Source organism: Balaenoptera musculus, chromosome 4, assembly GCF_009873245.2.
Source record: "Balaenoptera musculus isolate JJ_BM4_2016_0621 chromosome 4, mBalMus1.pri.v3, whole genome shotgun sequence".
NCBI classification, from domain to species: domain Eukaryota; kingdom Metazoa; phylum Chordata; class Mammalia; order Artiodactyla; family Balaenopteridae; genus Balaenoptera; species Balaenoptera musculus.
Window position 1 is genome coordinate 72252039 of NC_045788.1, and position 16408 is coordinate 72268446.

General features: G+C 36.5%; 1 protein-coding gene across 16 annotated transcripts in view; it reads left to right on the forward strand.

Annotated features, from left to right (window-relative positions):
• DLG1 (discs large MAGUK scaffold protein 1) overlaps window positions 1–16408 on the forward strand; it is a 295326-nt gene that overhangs the window by 227133 nt on the left and 51785 nt on the right. For all 16 annotated transcript variants that reach the window (XM_036849845.1, XM_036849854.1, XM_036849855.1 and 13 more), the window contains one exon: window positions 13935–14049. In XM_036849845.1, coding sequence (XP_036705740.1) covers window positions 13935–14049 — 115 coding nt within the window. The remainder of the gene's footprint in view (window positions 1–13934; window positions 14050–16408) is intronic.

A 16408-nucleotide genomic window follows, 5' to 3' on the forward strand; every position in this document is an offset into this window, starting at 1 on the left:
GGAGATTATCTCTTAGGTAACATTTTAGCTCTCTCCAATGGTAGCTTTCCTGAAATGAGTTGTGGTGTAATTTCTAGAAGAGGGGTGCAAATGACTTAGCAGAAAAAAAGAAATGAGACTCTTCCTCCAAAATAAAATATAAGAAAGGGTACACAGGATGGGTATAAGGTAGAAATTGTTAGAGCTGAAAGTATGAATTGATTGAAACAAAAGGAAAAGATGGGAATCTTAGCTAGGTGAATGAAATGGAAGACTTAAAGGAAAAGTAACTTTGAGGAAAGTATTGAAGTATGTTCGGAACAGACAGACAGATGGTTATGAGGAATTATTAATAGTAAGTAAAGACCGTAAATATGAAAATCTGAACAAAGTGAACAAAATAAGTAAGGCACATATTTAAGAAATTATCAGGAATTGCATTTAGGTCTCCAATATCTTAAATGTTGACTATCTGCAACTGTAACTGCTTTGTAGTAACTTAGTTCTTAGGAAAGAACATTTTTTTGCCTCACTATAAAATAAGGTAATGTGATCTTTTTACAGAAAGTTTTTAAATTTCTAAAATGTAGAATGTTTTAAATCACTAGGACTTTGGTTAATTCAGTTGGCAAAATGGCTGAAAACAACTAATAATGCACGTGAAATACAATGAACATCTTATTAAAAGCATCAAACTGCTGCTAAGGCAGTAAGGAATTATCAAACAAAAAGTGAAGGGAAACTGGGAACTCAGAGAACTAAAGAATCACAGAAGTCACTTTTGAATAAGTGCAATGATGTACTGGCTCATAAGGGTCAGTTGAACTTTCAGGAATTTTGCAAACTAGTTGTTAAACATGGTCATTTTTTTTATATATAAATTTATTTATTTATTTTTGGCCGTGTTGGGTCTTCGTTGCTGCGCTCAGGCTTGTTGCGGCAAGTGGGGGCTACTCTCATTGCAGTGCATGGGCTTCTCATTGCCGTGGCTTCTCTTGTTGCAGAGCATGGGCTCTAGGGTGCGGGCTTCAGTACTTGTGGCTTGTGGGCTCAGTAGTTGTGGCTTGTGGGCTCTAGAGCACAGGCTCAGTAGTTGTGGCGCACGGGCTTAGTTGTTCCGTGGCATGTGGGATCTTCCTGGACCAGGGCTTGAACCTGTGTCCTCTGCGCATTGGCAGGCACATTCTTAACCACTGCGCCACCAGGGAAGTCCCAACATGGTCATTATTAAAAATAAAATTAGACAGGCTCTTTGATGGGGCTAATGGTGGACTCTGGGAGGGCTCATGCCAAGGAGTACGTCCCAGAACTTCTGTCCCCGCGGTGAAACACAGCCAACCCCTGCCTCTGCAGGAGACCGTCCAACACTAGCAGCCATGTGGCTGACAGGGTCTTGGTGCTCCAGCTGGGTGTCAGGCCTGTGCCTCTGACCAGAGACCTCCCGGCTCCATGTAATATCAAATGGCGAAAGCTCTCCCAGAGATCTCCATCTCAACGCTAAGACCCAGCTCCATTCAACAACCAGCAAGCTACAGTGCTGGACAACCTATGCCAAACAACTAGCAAGACAGGAACACAACCCCACCCATTAGCAGAGAGGCTGCCTAAAATCATAATAAGGTCACAGACACCCCAAAACACACCACCGGACGTGGTCCTGCCCACCGGAAAGACAAGATCCAGCCTCATCCACCAGAAAACAGGCACCAGTCCCCTCCACCGGAAAGCCTACACAACCCACTGAACCAACCTTAGCCACTGGGGGCAGACACCAAAAACAACGGGAACTACAAACCTGCAGCCTGTGAAAAGGAGACCCCAAACACAGTAAGTTAAGCAAAATGAGAAGACAGAGAAACACACAGCAGATGAAGGAGCAAGGTAAAAACCCACCAGACCAAACAAATGAAGAGGAAATAGGCAGTCTACCTGAGAAAGAATTCAGAGTAATGATAGTAAACATGATCCAATATCTTGAAAATAGAATGGAGAAAATACAAGAAATGTTTAACAAGGACCTAGAAGAACTAAAGAGCAAACAAACAATGATGAACAACACAGTAAATGAAGTTAAAAATTCTCCAGAAGGAATCAATAGCAGAATAACTGAGGCAGAAGAACGGATAAATGACCTGGAAGATAAAATAGTGGAAATAACTACCACAGAGCAGAATAAAGAAAAAAGAATGAAAAGAACTGAGGACAGTCTCAGAGACCTCTGGGACAACATTAAACACACCAACTTTCGTATTATAGGGGTCCCAGAAGAAGGAGAGAAAAAGAAAGGGACTGAGAAAATATTTGAAGAGATTATAGTTGAAAACTTCCATAATATGGGAAAGGAAATAGTCAAGGCCAGGAAGCGCAGAGAGTCCCATACAGGATAAATCCAAGGAGAAACACACCAAGACACATATTAATCAAACTATCAAAAATTAAATACAAAGAAAAAATATTAAAAGCAGCAAGGGAAAAGCAACAAATAACATACAAGGGAATCCCCATAAGGTTAACAGCTGATCTTTCAGCAGAAACTGCAAGCCAGAAGTGAGTGACAGGACATATTTAAAGTGATGAAAGGGAAAAACCTACAACCAAGATTACTCTACCCAGCAGGGATCTCATTCAGATTCGATGGAGAAATTAAAACCTTTACAGACAAGCAAAAGCTAAGAGAATACAGCACCACCAAACCAGCTTTACAACAAATGCTAAAGGAACTTCTCTAGGCAGGAAACACAAGAGAAGGAAAAGACCTACAATAACAAACCCAAAACAATTAAGAAAATGGCAATTAAGAACATACATATTGATAACTACCTAAAACATAAATGGATTAAATGCTCCAACCAAAAGACATAGACTGGCTGAATGGATACAAAAACAAGACCTGTATATATGGTGTCTACAAGAAACCCACTTCAGACCTAGGAACGCATTCAGACTGAAAGTGAGGGGATGGAAAAAGGTATTCCATGCAAAAGGAAATCAAAAGAAAGCTGGAGTAGCAATTCTCATATCAGGCAAAATAGACTTTAAAATGAAGACTGTTACAAGAAACAAAGAAGGACACTACATAATCATCAAGGGATCAATCCAAGAAGAAGATACAACAATTGTAAATGTTTATGCACCCAACATAGGAGCACCTCAATACATAAGGCAAATGCTAACGCCCATAAAAGGGGAAATCGACAGTAACACAATCATAGTAGGGGACTTTAACACCCCACTTTCACCAATGGACAGATCATCCAAAATGAAAATAAATAAGGAAACACAAGTTTTAAATGATACATTAAACAAGATGGACTTAATTAATACTTATAGGACATTCCATCCAAAAACAGCGGTTACACTTTCTTCTCAAGTGCTCATGGAACATTCTCCAGGATCATATCTTGGGTCACAAATCAAGCCTTGGTAAATTTAAGAAAATTGAAATCGTATCAAGTATCTTTTCTGACCACAACACTATGAGACTACATATCAATTACAGGAAAAAATCTGTAAAAAATACAAACACATGGAGGCTAAACAATACACTACTAAATAAGCAAGAGATCACTGAAGAAGTCAAAGAGGAAATCAAAAAATACCTAGAAACAAATGACAATGAAAACACGACGACCCAAAACCTATGGGATTCAGCAAAAGCATTTCTAAGAGGGAAGTTTATAGCAATACAATCCTACCTCAAGAAACAAGAAACATCTCAAATACACAACCCAACCTTACACCTAAAGCAATTAGAGAACGAAGAACAAAAAGACCCCAAAGTTAGCAGGAGAAGGAAATCATAAAGATAAGATCAGAAATAAATGAAAAAGAAATGAAACAATAGCAAAGATCAGTAAAACTAAAAGCTGGTTCTTTGAGAAGATAAACAAAACTGATAAACCATTAGCCACACTCATCAAGAAAACAAGGGAGGAGACTCAGATCAATAGAATTAGAAATGAAAAGGAGAAGTAACTACTGACGCTGCAGAAATACAAAGGATCATGAGAGATTCCTACAAGCAACTATATGCCAATAAAATGGACAACCTGGAAGAAATGGACAAATTCTTAGAAAAGCACAACCTTCCGAGACTGGACCAGGAAGAAATAGAAAATATAAACAGACCAGTCACAAGCACTGAAATTGAAATTGTGATTAAAAATCTTCCAGCAAACAAAAGCCCAGGACCAGATGGCTTCACAGGTGAATTCTGCCAAACATTTAGAGAAGAGCTAACACCTATCCTTCTCAAACTCTTACAAAATATAGCAGAGGGAGGAACACTCTCAAACTCATTCTACCAGGCCACCATCACCCTGATACCAAAACCAGACAAAGATGTCACAAAGAAAGAAAACTACAGGCCAATATCACTGATGAACATAGATTCAAAAATCCTCAACAAAATACTAGCAAACAGAATCCAACAGCACATTAAAAGGATCATACACCATGATCAAGTGGGGTTTATCTCAGGAATGCAAGGATTCTTCAATATACGCAAATCAATCAACGTGATACACCATATTAACAAATTGAAGGAGAAAAACCATATGATCATCTCAATAGATGCAGAAAACCCTTTTGACAAATTTCAACACCCATTCATGATAAAAACCCTCCAAACAGTAGGCATAGAGGGAACTTACCTCAACATAATAAAGGCCATATATGACAAACCCACAGTCCACATCATCCTCAGTGGTGGAAAAGTGAAACCATTTCCACTAAGATTAGGAACAAGACAAGGTTGCCCACTCTCACCACTATTATTCAACATAGTTTTGGAAGTTTTAGCCACAGCAATCAGAAGAAAAATAAAAGGAATCCAAATCAGAAAAGAAAAAGTAAAACTGTCACTGTGCAGATGACATGATACTATACATAGAGAATCCTAAAGATGCCACCAGAAAACTACTAGAGCTAATCAATGAATTTGGTAAAGTAGCAGGATACAAAATTAATGCACAGAAATCTCTTGCATTCCTATACACTAATGGTGAAAAATCTGAAAGAGAAGTTAAGGGTACACTCCCATTTACCACTGTAACAAAAAGAATAAAATGCCTAGGAATAAACCTACCTAAGGAGACAAAAGACCTGTATGCAGAAAACTATAAGACACTGATGAAAGAAATTAAAGATGATACAGACGGATGGAGAGATATACCATGTTCTTGGATTGGAAGAATGAACATTGTGAAAATGACTGTACTACCCAAAACAATCTACAGATTCAGTGCAATCCCTATCAAACTACCAATGGCATTTTTCACAGAACTAGAACAAAACATTTCACAATTTGTATGGAAACACAAAAGACCCCGAATAGCCAAAGCAATCTTGAGAAAGAAAAACTGAGCTGGAGGAATCAGGCTCCCGGACTTCAAACTACACTAAAAAGCTACAGTAATCAAGACAGTATGGCACTGGCACAAAAACAGAAATATAGATCAATGGAACAGGATAGAACGCCCAGAGATAAACCCACACATACATGGTCACCTTATCTTTGATACAGGAGGCAAGAATATACAATGGAGAAAAGACAGCCTCTTTCCCAGTGCTGGAAAAACTGGATAGCCACATGTAAAAGAATGAAATTAGAACACACCCTAACACCATACACAAAAGTAAACTCAAAATGGATTAAAGACCTAAATGTAAGGCCAGACACTATAAAATTCTTAGAGGAAAACATAGGCAGAAGAGCACTCTATGACATAAATCACAGCAAGATCCTTTTTGACCCACCTCCTAGAGAACTGGAAATAAAATCAAAAATAAATGGTACCTAATGAAACTTAAAAGCTTTTGCACAGCAAAGGAAACCATAAACAAGATGAAAAGACAACCCTCAGAATGGGAGAAAATATTTGCAAATGAAGCAACTGACAGAGGATTAATCTCCAAAATAACAAGCAGCTCATGCAGCTCAATATCAACAAAGCAAACATCTCAATCCAAAAATGGACAGAAGACCTAAACAGACATTTCTCCAAAGAAGACATACATATTGCCAACAAACACATGAAAGGATAACATCACTAATCATTAGAGAAATGCAAATCAAAACTACAGTGAGGTATCAGCTCACACCAGTCAGAATGGCCGTCATCAAAAAATCTACAAACAATAAATGCTGGAGAGGGTGTGGAGAAAATGGAACCCTCTTTCACTGTTGGTGGGAATGTAAATTGATACACCACTATGGAGGTTACTTAAAAAACTAAAAATAGAACTACCATATGACCCAGCAATCCCACTGCTGGGCATATACCCTGAGAAAACCATAATTCAAAAAGAGTCATGTACCCCAATGTTCATTGCAGCTCTATTTACAATAGCCAGGACATGGAAGCAACCTTAGTGTCCATCGACAGATGAATGGATAAAGAAGGTGTGGCACATATATACAATGGAATATTACTCAGCCATAAAAGGAACGAAATTGAGTTATTTGTAGTGAGGTGGATGGACCTAGAGTCTGTCATACAGAGTGAAGTAAGTCAGGAAGAGAAAAATACCGTATGCTAACACACATATATGGAATCTAAAAAAAAAAAAAAGATGGTTCTAAAGAACCTAGGGGCAGGACAGGAATAAAGACACAGACATAGAGAATGGATTTGAGGACATGGGGAGGGGGAAAGGTAGGCTTGGATGAAGTGAAAGAGTGGCATGGACATATATACAGTACCAAATGTAAAATAGATCACTAGTGGGAAGCAGCTGCGTAGCACAGGGAGATCAGCTTGGTGCTTTGTGTCCACCTAGACGGGTGGGATAGGGAGGGTGGGAGGGAGACGCAAGAGGGAGGAGTTATGGGGACGTATGTATATGTATAGCTGATTCACTTTGTTATACAGCAGAAATTAACACACCACTGTAAAGCAATTATACTCCAATAAAGGTGTTTAAAAAATAAATAAATAAATAAAAATCCAAATCTAAAAAAAAAACAAAATAAGATAGATTTAAAACTGAATTGCCCAGAACTCCCCACTCCCCACACCCAGAAAAAAATTAAGATAGCAAAACCAGATGAAAAGGTATCCCCATGAACCTCAATATAAAAGCAGGTATAAACAAGCTGTCAACAGCTGTAAGACCCCATGATATCAGCATCTGTACCCGGAGAAGCAGTAGAAGAAGCCCAAAAGCCAATCTGTACTCATTTAAAAAACGAAGTGGATCTATTGAGAACTGCCTCTGAAACTATAAGGGTTTTTGCACAATCTACATGTGAGTGCAAGGGATCTGCAATAAGGTGTGAAGAAGCTGGAGCAATCTGAGCCTCATGACACAATTAACCAGCTATAGCTCCCTTTTAGTTCAAAGCCCCACACCAAAGAACAATTACTAGGAATAAAATCCAAATTGAGCAGGATAAGGATAATAGAGCCAAAGGATATAGAAGGTCCAGATGAGTGGGGGGAAAGAAAGCCCAGGAGATCTCACAGTATATGAGATATATCTTTGAACACTTGACATAGACAGCAAAAGGGAGTTCTAGAGCTGTGGAGATAGAAAAGCCATCCTGATGCAATACTCTTATCTAAAAAAGTTCAGGAAAACTAATTTCTCATAAAAATGAACAACAGAAAAGGATCAAGATTGAATCCAGTGGAAACCTATTTGAAAAATGAAAATAAGAATCAGAATAATGTCTCTACAATGAAAGTATGCCAGAAAGACATGCCCACAAAACAAATGAAAAGTATAACCTAATATTGCAAAACAAGTTAAAGGAAAATGATGAATATATGGAAGAACAACATAAATGAGTTAGTAGAACTCAGGAAATTATTAGAAATAAAGAAAAATTTTATTTCAAAAATTAAGTTTAACTCGAAGGAGCACACAATAGTTATTTAAAGCAAGTAGGTAAAAAGGAGGAATTTTTAAAAATCAAAAATAAAGAGTTCTTTCCCTTCCACATCCTGATCAATTTTGTATTAAAGCCGTTAGGTGAAGCATAGCAAGGTAATTATGTGCATTGCAGGGCTGGGAAGGTGGGGGACATCTATGGTAAACCGTTAGGACTTAACCATGATGAGGGCTTCCACACAGGCAACTTCCTGGTGTGAGGAGTTGGAGCCTGAGCAGAGTGAGATGGTTACACATGGGACTGGTCAGAGCCCAGTCTGGAAAGTAGATGGTACTAGAAGCAGAAGGCTAGTTACATACAGAGAGATTGATCAAATGAATGTATATTTTAAGGGTAATGTTGTCTGTGATTTTCAGTGTTGGAGAAGAGAGTTATAAATATTGAAAGGGAGAAAAATAAATGTAGACCATATATTATTAGATTAGAATTAGAGAAATTTTTATGAACATATTGTTTTCAGTTTACATAATATAAACCTATAGTTATAAATGTGTATCTATTTTACATATATATATGTAATTCCCTGGCTCTATCCACTGAGAAGGCCTGGGCTCAGTGCCACCCCAGTAGCAATGAGCACAGCTAAGCCTCATCTTAGCTTCTAAATACTATTCCCCATCTAAATTACCAAGGCTGTTTGGATAAATGGCCTGTTCCAGGAGTGGGGCAGGGAAATATTACAGATTACTCTGTAATATTTTATGCCAGAAAGCAAGGAAGTGCTCAAGGAATGATGGAGGCATGTCAAAGGGCACATAATCCAATTTGAAAGGGTTCCCACTGGCCAAATTGGGAACAATTTGAACATCAAATTGATGATAATAATACCTGATAGTAATCCACTGAATAAGATATCATGGGTCTTTACTAATATAAATAAATGAATTAATTGAAAGTTTGATGAGAATGGAGATGTGTACATGGTTTCAATAACTTGCTATTTGCAAATGGAAAAAAGAGTAATTTTGCAGTAGAGAGACCTGGCAGACACAACCTTCATCAAGTTCTGAAAGTTTATAGCATCAGTAATGGGACAAATCAAAAATGTATACCACCTGGTAGGGTGCATTGAAAAGAACATACATCTCTTCTGTGACATTCCTGCCAAAGTTGCAGGACTAATCATGTGGGAACATCAGACATATCTAAAGAGACATTCTACAAAATAATTGGCCTCTAATTTTCAACAGCAGCAAGATTACAAAGTCAAGGAGAGACTGAGAAACTTCTCTGACTGGAGGAGACTTTAAAAATATGACAATTTTAATGCCTATATGCTCTGATATAACTCATGATTTCGAAATGGATCCTTTTGCTATTAAGGACATTATTGGGGAAACTTCAGTGGGATGTGAGCATTAGATGTAGTAATGTATTAACATTGCTTTCTTGATTTTGATGGTTTTGTGATTGTATAAGAAAATATCTTTATTTGTAGGCATTACACACTGAGAATTCAAGAGTGACATCAGAGTAGCATGTTACTCTGAAATGGTTCAGGAAAAAGTTTGTGATTGCTTCAACCTTCAAAAATATATTAATTTTTAAAAAAGAATAAGAAAGGGTTTGAGAGTGACAGATGTAGAAAGTAGGCAGAGAATATTCAACATGCATATAATAGGAGTCTCATAGGAAAAAACCAAAACAGTACAACAAAACAAATAATAAAAATATATAAACAAGAAAACTTTTCTAAAATTAAAAATAATAATAATTTAAGCTACATATTGAAAGGACAATCCAGGTACCTAAGGTAATAACCATCACTGAGAAACATTCTAATAAAATTATTGGAATTGAGAAAAAAATTTGGTGAAATTCCAGGCCTCCAAAAAATGTTTTTTAAAGAAAAGAAAATGAGGTTGTCATCAGAACTTCATCAGCCATCGTTTATAAGAGACAGTGTAGTCAACATACTTAAGAATCAAAGAAAGAAACTGTGACTCAAACAGGCTTGAAATATAAAGACTGCAATCAAATGTATCAACAAAGAATTAGGATGATATTGTTCACATAACCCTTCCTGAGGAGAAAGAACAAACTTCAGACACCAAAAATGGAAGAGATGCTGACATAAAGACTCGTGTTAGTAATTAAGATAGTTATAAGGAAAAGAATGTATAATATGAAAAAACTGTATGCTATGACAGTTTGGAAAAAATTCAGTTATCAGAAAATGGGGGTAGAATTGTAGATAATGTGAAAATAGAAGGACTTGCCTGGTGGTGCAGTAGTTAAGAATCCAGCTGCCAATGCAGGGGACACGGGTTCAAGTCCTGGTCCAGGAGGATCCCACATGCCGCGGAGCTACTGAGCCTGCGCTCTAGAGCCTGCAAGCCACAACTACTGAAGCCCGTGCACCTAGAGCCCATGCTCTGCAACAAGAGAAACCCGTGCACTGCAACGAAGAGTAGCCCCCCCTCGCTGCAACTAGAGACAGCCCGCACGCAGCAACGAAGACCCAACGCAGCAGGATAAAAAAAAATAGAATAAACTTTCTGATTGCTTTGAAGTTATTAATATAAAAGGATAATATTTCAAATTAGATCTGGGGAGATTGCTCATAGTAGGGGGCCGAAAGCCAAACCAAGAGTTATCATTAGAACAACAGAATAAAACTTCCTAATTTTATATTTATATATTTACTTTTATAAATATTTAAATTTTATTTAAATATATTTTATTAAGTATATATAAATTTTTATAAGTGTTTTATAAACATATTTATTAAAATATAAATTTTATATAAATATTTTATATATTCATATAATATGATCCCTTGTTTAGGAATCTAATGTGCGTGTGTGCGTGTATATATATGTGTGTATATATATATATATATATATATATATATAAATAAATTTAGGAAGGCTTGTCCTTGTGTGTGTGTGTATAGATATATGAACAAATAGACTGCACAGTGAAACTGTGTTCCAGTTACTATTACTTCATAACCACCCCTAAAGCTCAGTGGATTAAAACAACAATCATTTTATGGATTCACTATGTTAGGAATTCAGCCGGAATTTTGGCTTGGATGGTCCTTGTGGCATAGACCAAGGTCACTTAATGGGATTCAGCTGATGGGTGAGCTGCTTTGGAAGGTCCAAAATGGCTTCACTCCCCTTGTCTTGGGACTTTGTTGGCACCAGCTAGAAGTTTGGGCTCAGAGAACTATCACATGAGCTCTGAAGAGTGGTGCTTTGAGAGTAGTTGGACTTCTCACATGGTGTCTGGCTTCCTCCAGATCAAGCATCCCATAAGAACCAGGCAAATGTTCCATGGACTCTTCTGATGTAACCTAGAAAGTCACATATGATCGTTTCTACCACATTCACTTGCTTACAATTGAGTCATAAGACCAGCCCAAATTCAAGAAGGCGATTAGACTCCACCTCTTGTTCGAGGAATGGCAAGGTCACATAGTACAAGAACATGTGGGATGCCAGGCATCTTTGGAATATATAATCTGCCACAAGCTATGTGTATAAAAGTCATATATATATATATTCAACATATGAACATAAAATATAAAACATAAAATAGAATGAATAGAACTGGAGATCACACAACTTCAATTATATCAAAAGTTAATTCACCTTAATTGTTACAAGAAAACAATTTTCAGATTTGCTAGTAAAGCAAAATCTAACCCTATATAGTATCTTGTTGTAACAAAGAGATAGAGGTTAGAAATAAAAGAACCATATAGCTATAAAAAAAGAATGAGGGACGTCTGTATATGCTGCCAGGGAGCATTCTTACTATTACTGCAATAAGACTACTTATTATTAAATAAAATAAGCAATGTGGAGAAATGTATATGTTACTGTTTATTAAAGAAGGAGGAACAATACATATATGTGTGTACATATACATATAATTATAAAATATATGTATAGTTTAAATATACATATATTAAAATAATATAGAATAAGTGTAAACATTTGTATGTTACATATATGTTTACTTATATTATTAAAAGTGGAAGGATAAACATTTCTTTAAATGTTTATAATGATGAGGACAGAGTAGGGTAGGGAGAGGGATATTCTTGTTTGATATCCTTGTTTTATAGATTTGACTTTGGAACTGTTTTACCTGCCTATAAAAACAATGAAAAATGTAAAAAGCAACCCCTAAAAATTGAAGTTGAAAAGTAAAATGAACAAATGAACCTGGATGTATATCCAGCTGGCAGCTTTAACACCTAGGAAGGAACTATTCCCAGTGACTTTAAAACAGTATTCAACTGTATATTCTTAATAGGCCATACTCCAAAGATAAAAAGAACTAGGAAAGGTAGTTAATTGTTTTTAGTAATCATGTCATGGTTGTAGTTTTGGTGTTATTTTAAGACTGTTGTGAATATAATATGGGTTAAAACAAGTAAGTCATGATGGGTCCTCTAATTCTGTTATCCCCAGTGTCTTGAGAACCAGGATTCTTCATATGCAAGGAAGCATATAAAGTAAGAAGAGATTAAGTAAAAACCTAATGGCCCTAATTTTTAATTAGAAGAACCAGTATAAACTAAGGATTCACTTCATATTTTTAATCTTTATCTTCATCCATTGATCTGTCTGTATCTTAGCTGTGTCTACATAGACTAAAGATTTGCCATGAGTTGATAATTGTTGAATTGTCAAGGATTCATTTTTACCAATCAGTCTACTAATGTTTATAGCTACTTTATTTATTTATTTATTTATTTATTTTTGGCTGTGTTGGGTCTTCGGTTCGTGCGAGGGCTTTCTCCAGTTGCGGCAAGCGGGGGCCACTCTTCATCGCGGTGCGCGGGCCTTTCACTATCGCGGCCCCTCCCGTTGCGGGGCACAGGCTCCAGACGCGCAGGCTCAGTAGTTGTGGCTCACGGGCCCAGCCACTCCGTGGCATGTGGGATCTTCCCAGACCAGGGCTCGAACCCGTGTCCCCTGCATTAGCAGGCAGATTCTCAACCACTGCGCCACCAGGGAAGCCCTCTACTAATGTTTATACTTTAAATTTTATATTATATTTTTAAAGGACAATAAAAAATATTTTATTACATATTATTGTGAGCATTTAAATATTTCTGAGTTTTTTGATGAATTGTTGCTTCAGTTCCTTAATCTTGGTATCCAGAAAACAAGCTTGATGACTGTGGTGAAAGGAAGAGTAACTCAGCAATAATCATGTTTACTCTTACTCTGTCTCCTTAAACTACACACGCTCCAGACAAGATACTTGCTCTTGCTATAAGACTGGTTTTATAAGAAAATCTAATGGAATCTGACTTGTCTGTTAGTTGTTTATTGTAAATAGAGAAAAAGGTATAAGTGTGTATAACCGTGTAATTGCAGTATTTTTGAAAAAGTGCTTAAACTTTTTGTTATTAATAGGTTTTGTAGCTTTTAATGTATGATATAGTTTAAAATAGTCCATCTTCAAAATCATACTTGTTTTTGTATAAAAAGTATCTTAAATAAAATGTTTATTCCTTCAGATTGCTTTTGTGCATCTTATTTTATTTAGCATTTTGAAAATTTATAAATTATAAAATGAGTTGAAGTAAATTTAATTTCATTTATTAACTTATTAAGGCATATTTTTCGCGTATTATTGACCCTGCACAAGTTCTATAATTCGAAAATATAGGATTAGCTGACTTCTTCACAGAAAAAAATCAGTAAACAAAGCATCTAGTATAAATTATTTTAGGCTTTTTTTAAGTATAAAAATTAGAATAAATCCTACTTTTTAAAATTTACAGTCAAATTCGACAGTAAAATTGATACTGCTATTTGATGCATGGAAATTGTCTTTTATTAAATGTGATACGAACTTTAAAATAGCATACTGAAAATACTATTTTCAACCAGTTCTAATTCATGGTACACTTAGAGATTGTTAAGTTTTAAAATTTGCATATTGGGCAAAATCTTGTATAGATTACTCTTCTAAGGTTCTGACCACATTTAATCAATTATAAGACAGCTTACATATTTAATACTTTATCTTCAAGTAACTTATTTTTTTAGAATATAAAATATGAATTTATTTCTCTTTTTTCTTCCATCAGAATACAGTCGTTTTGAAGCCAAAATACATGACTTACGGGAGCAGATGATGAATAGTAGCATTAGTTCAGGTTCAGGTTCTCTTCGAACTAGCCAGAAGCGATCCCTCTATGTCAGGTAAATTTTTTGAATTTCTAGTTATTGCAGTCTTTATGCATGCATGCAGATTCTTTCAGGTTTTTCACCATGACTTAGTTTTACTATAGAAAAGTGTATTGCAAACCAAGGAAATTTTTTTTATGATTGATTTCCTGATAGTGTGTCTTTCAGGTGTTGGAATATTATTATAATTTTATTAATGAAAGTTATATAACCTCTTGAATAATAATAGTATGATAAAGGAAGACAAAATAAATACAAACCAGAAAATTTTTTAAGTTGATATTTTACTGGGTGACTAGTGTAGCTTGATATGTCATACCATCCAACACTTCTGTTTACCTGTATCTTTTTATAATAAAGTATTCTTCATTTGAGTAACATTTCTATAGTAATTTCCACCAGTTCTTCTGTTTTCACGGCAGTAATTTATCTCTGCCTACCTGGATAGTGTACACCTCTAATTTGTGAGCATTTCTAGGGTCTCGTGGAGTAAATCTTGTTTCAATATCCTTCTCTTCAGGCACCCCATTTAGAGCTTCCTCTGCTCTGCTAAATTTACCGTCATCCAAAACCATGTTAAACTCTCTCTCCTCCTTCTTGTCATCTCTCTTTTGTATTTGTTTTTGGTGGTGGTGGTGGTGGTGTCATCATTTTAGTGAGTTTCAGGATGGAAAGGAAATACAAGCATTACCTCAGAGATTTTGCAGGTTTAGTTCCAGACCACTGCAATACGGTGAATATCACAATAAAGCGAGTCACGAATTTTTTGGTTTCCCAGTGTATATAAAAGTTATGTTTACACTATACTGTCGTCTGTTAAATGTGCAATAGAATTATGTCTTTAAAAAAAATACATACCTCAATTTAAAAATATTTTATTGCTAAAAATGCTAACCATCAATGAGCCTTATGCAAGTCATAGTTTTTTTTTGCTGATGGATGGTCCTGCCTCCATATTGATGACTGCTGACTGATCAGGGTGGTGTTGCTGGAGGTTGGGGTGGCTGTGGCAGTTTCCTAAAAATAAGACACCAGTGAAGTTTGCAAACTGACTGATTCTTCCGTTCATGAACGGTTTCTCTGGAGCATGCAACGCTATTTGACAGCATTTTACCCACAGTCAACTTCTTTCAAAACTGCACTCAGCTCTCTCAGATCCTGCCGCTGCTTTATCAACTAAGTTGATGTAATATTTCCATCCCTTGTTGTCATTTCAATAATCTTCACAGCATCTTCACCAGGAGTGGGTTCACATCTGTAGTTACTTCCTCCGCTGAGGTCTCAAACCCCTCAAAGTCATCAGTGAGGATTGGAATCAACTTCTTGCAAACTCCTGTTAATATTGATATTTTGACCTCTTCCATGAACCACCAATGTTCTTAATGGCATCTAGAATGGTGAATCCTTTATGGGAGGTTTTCAATTTACTTTGTCCAGATCCATCAGAGGAATCACTATCGTAACTAGTAAGTCTTGAAAGTCAAACATGGGCTACAGAATGAAAGTTGTCTTAGCAGGCATGAAAACAGCATTAATCTCATTCTACACTTCCATCAAAGCTCTTGGGTGACCAGGTACATTGTCAATGAGCAGTAATATTTTGAAAGAAAAAATTTGTTTTGAGCAGTAGGTCTCAACAGTGTGCTTAAAATATTCAGTAAACCATGTTGTAAACAAATGTGGTGTCATCCAGGCTTTGTTGTTTCATTTCTATAGCACAGGCAGAGTAGATTTAGCATAATTCTTAAGAGCCGTAGGATTTTCAGAATGGTAAATGAGCATTGGCTTAACTTAAACTCACCAGGTGCATTAGCCCCTAACAAGAGAGTCAGCCTGCCCTTTGAAGCTTGGAAGCCCGGCGTTGACTCCTCTCTAGCTATAAAAGTTCTAGATGGCATCTTCTTCCAATATAAGGCTGTTTTGTCCACATCAAAAATCTGTTGTTTAGTGTAACCACCTTCATTACTTATTTAGATCTTCTGGATAACTTGTTGCAGCTTCTACATCAGCACTTGCTGCTTTACCTTGCACTTCTATGTTAACAGAGATGGCTTCTTTCCTGAAACCTTATGAACCAACCTCTGCTAGCTTCGAACTTTTCTGCAGCTTCCTCACCTCTCTCAGCCTTCATGGAATTGAAGAGAGTTTGGGCCTTACTCTGGATTACACTTTGGCTTAAAGGAATGTTGTGGCTGGTTTGATCTTCTATCCAGACCACTAAAACTTTCTCAGTATCAGCAGTAAGGCTGTTTCACTTTCTTATTATTCCTGTGTTTACTCAAGTAGCACTTTCAATTTTTTTCTACTTAGCTAACCGTTTGATGCAAGAAGCCTAGTTTTTGGCCTATCTTGGCTTTCAACATGCCTTCCTCAC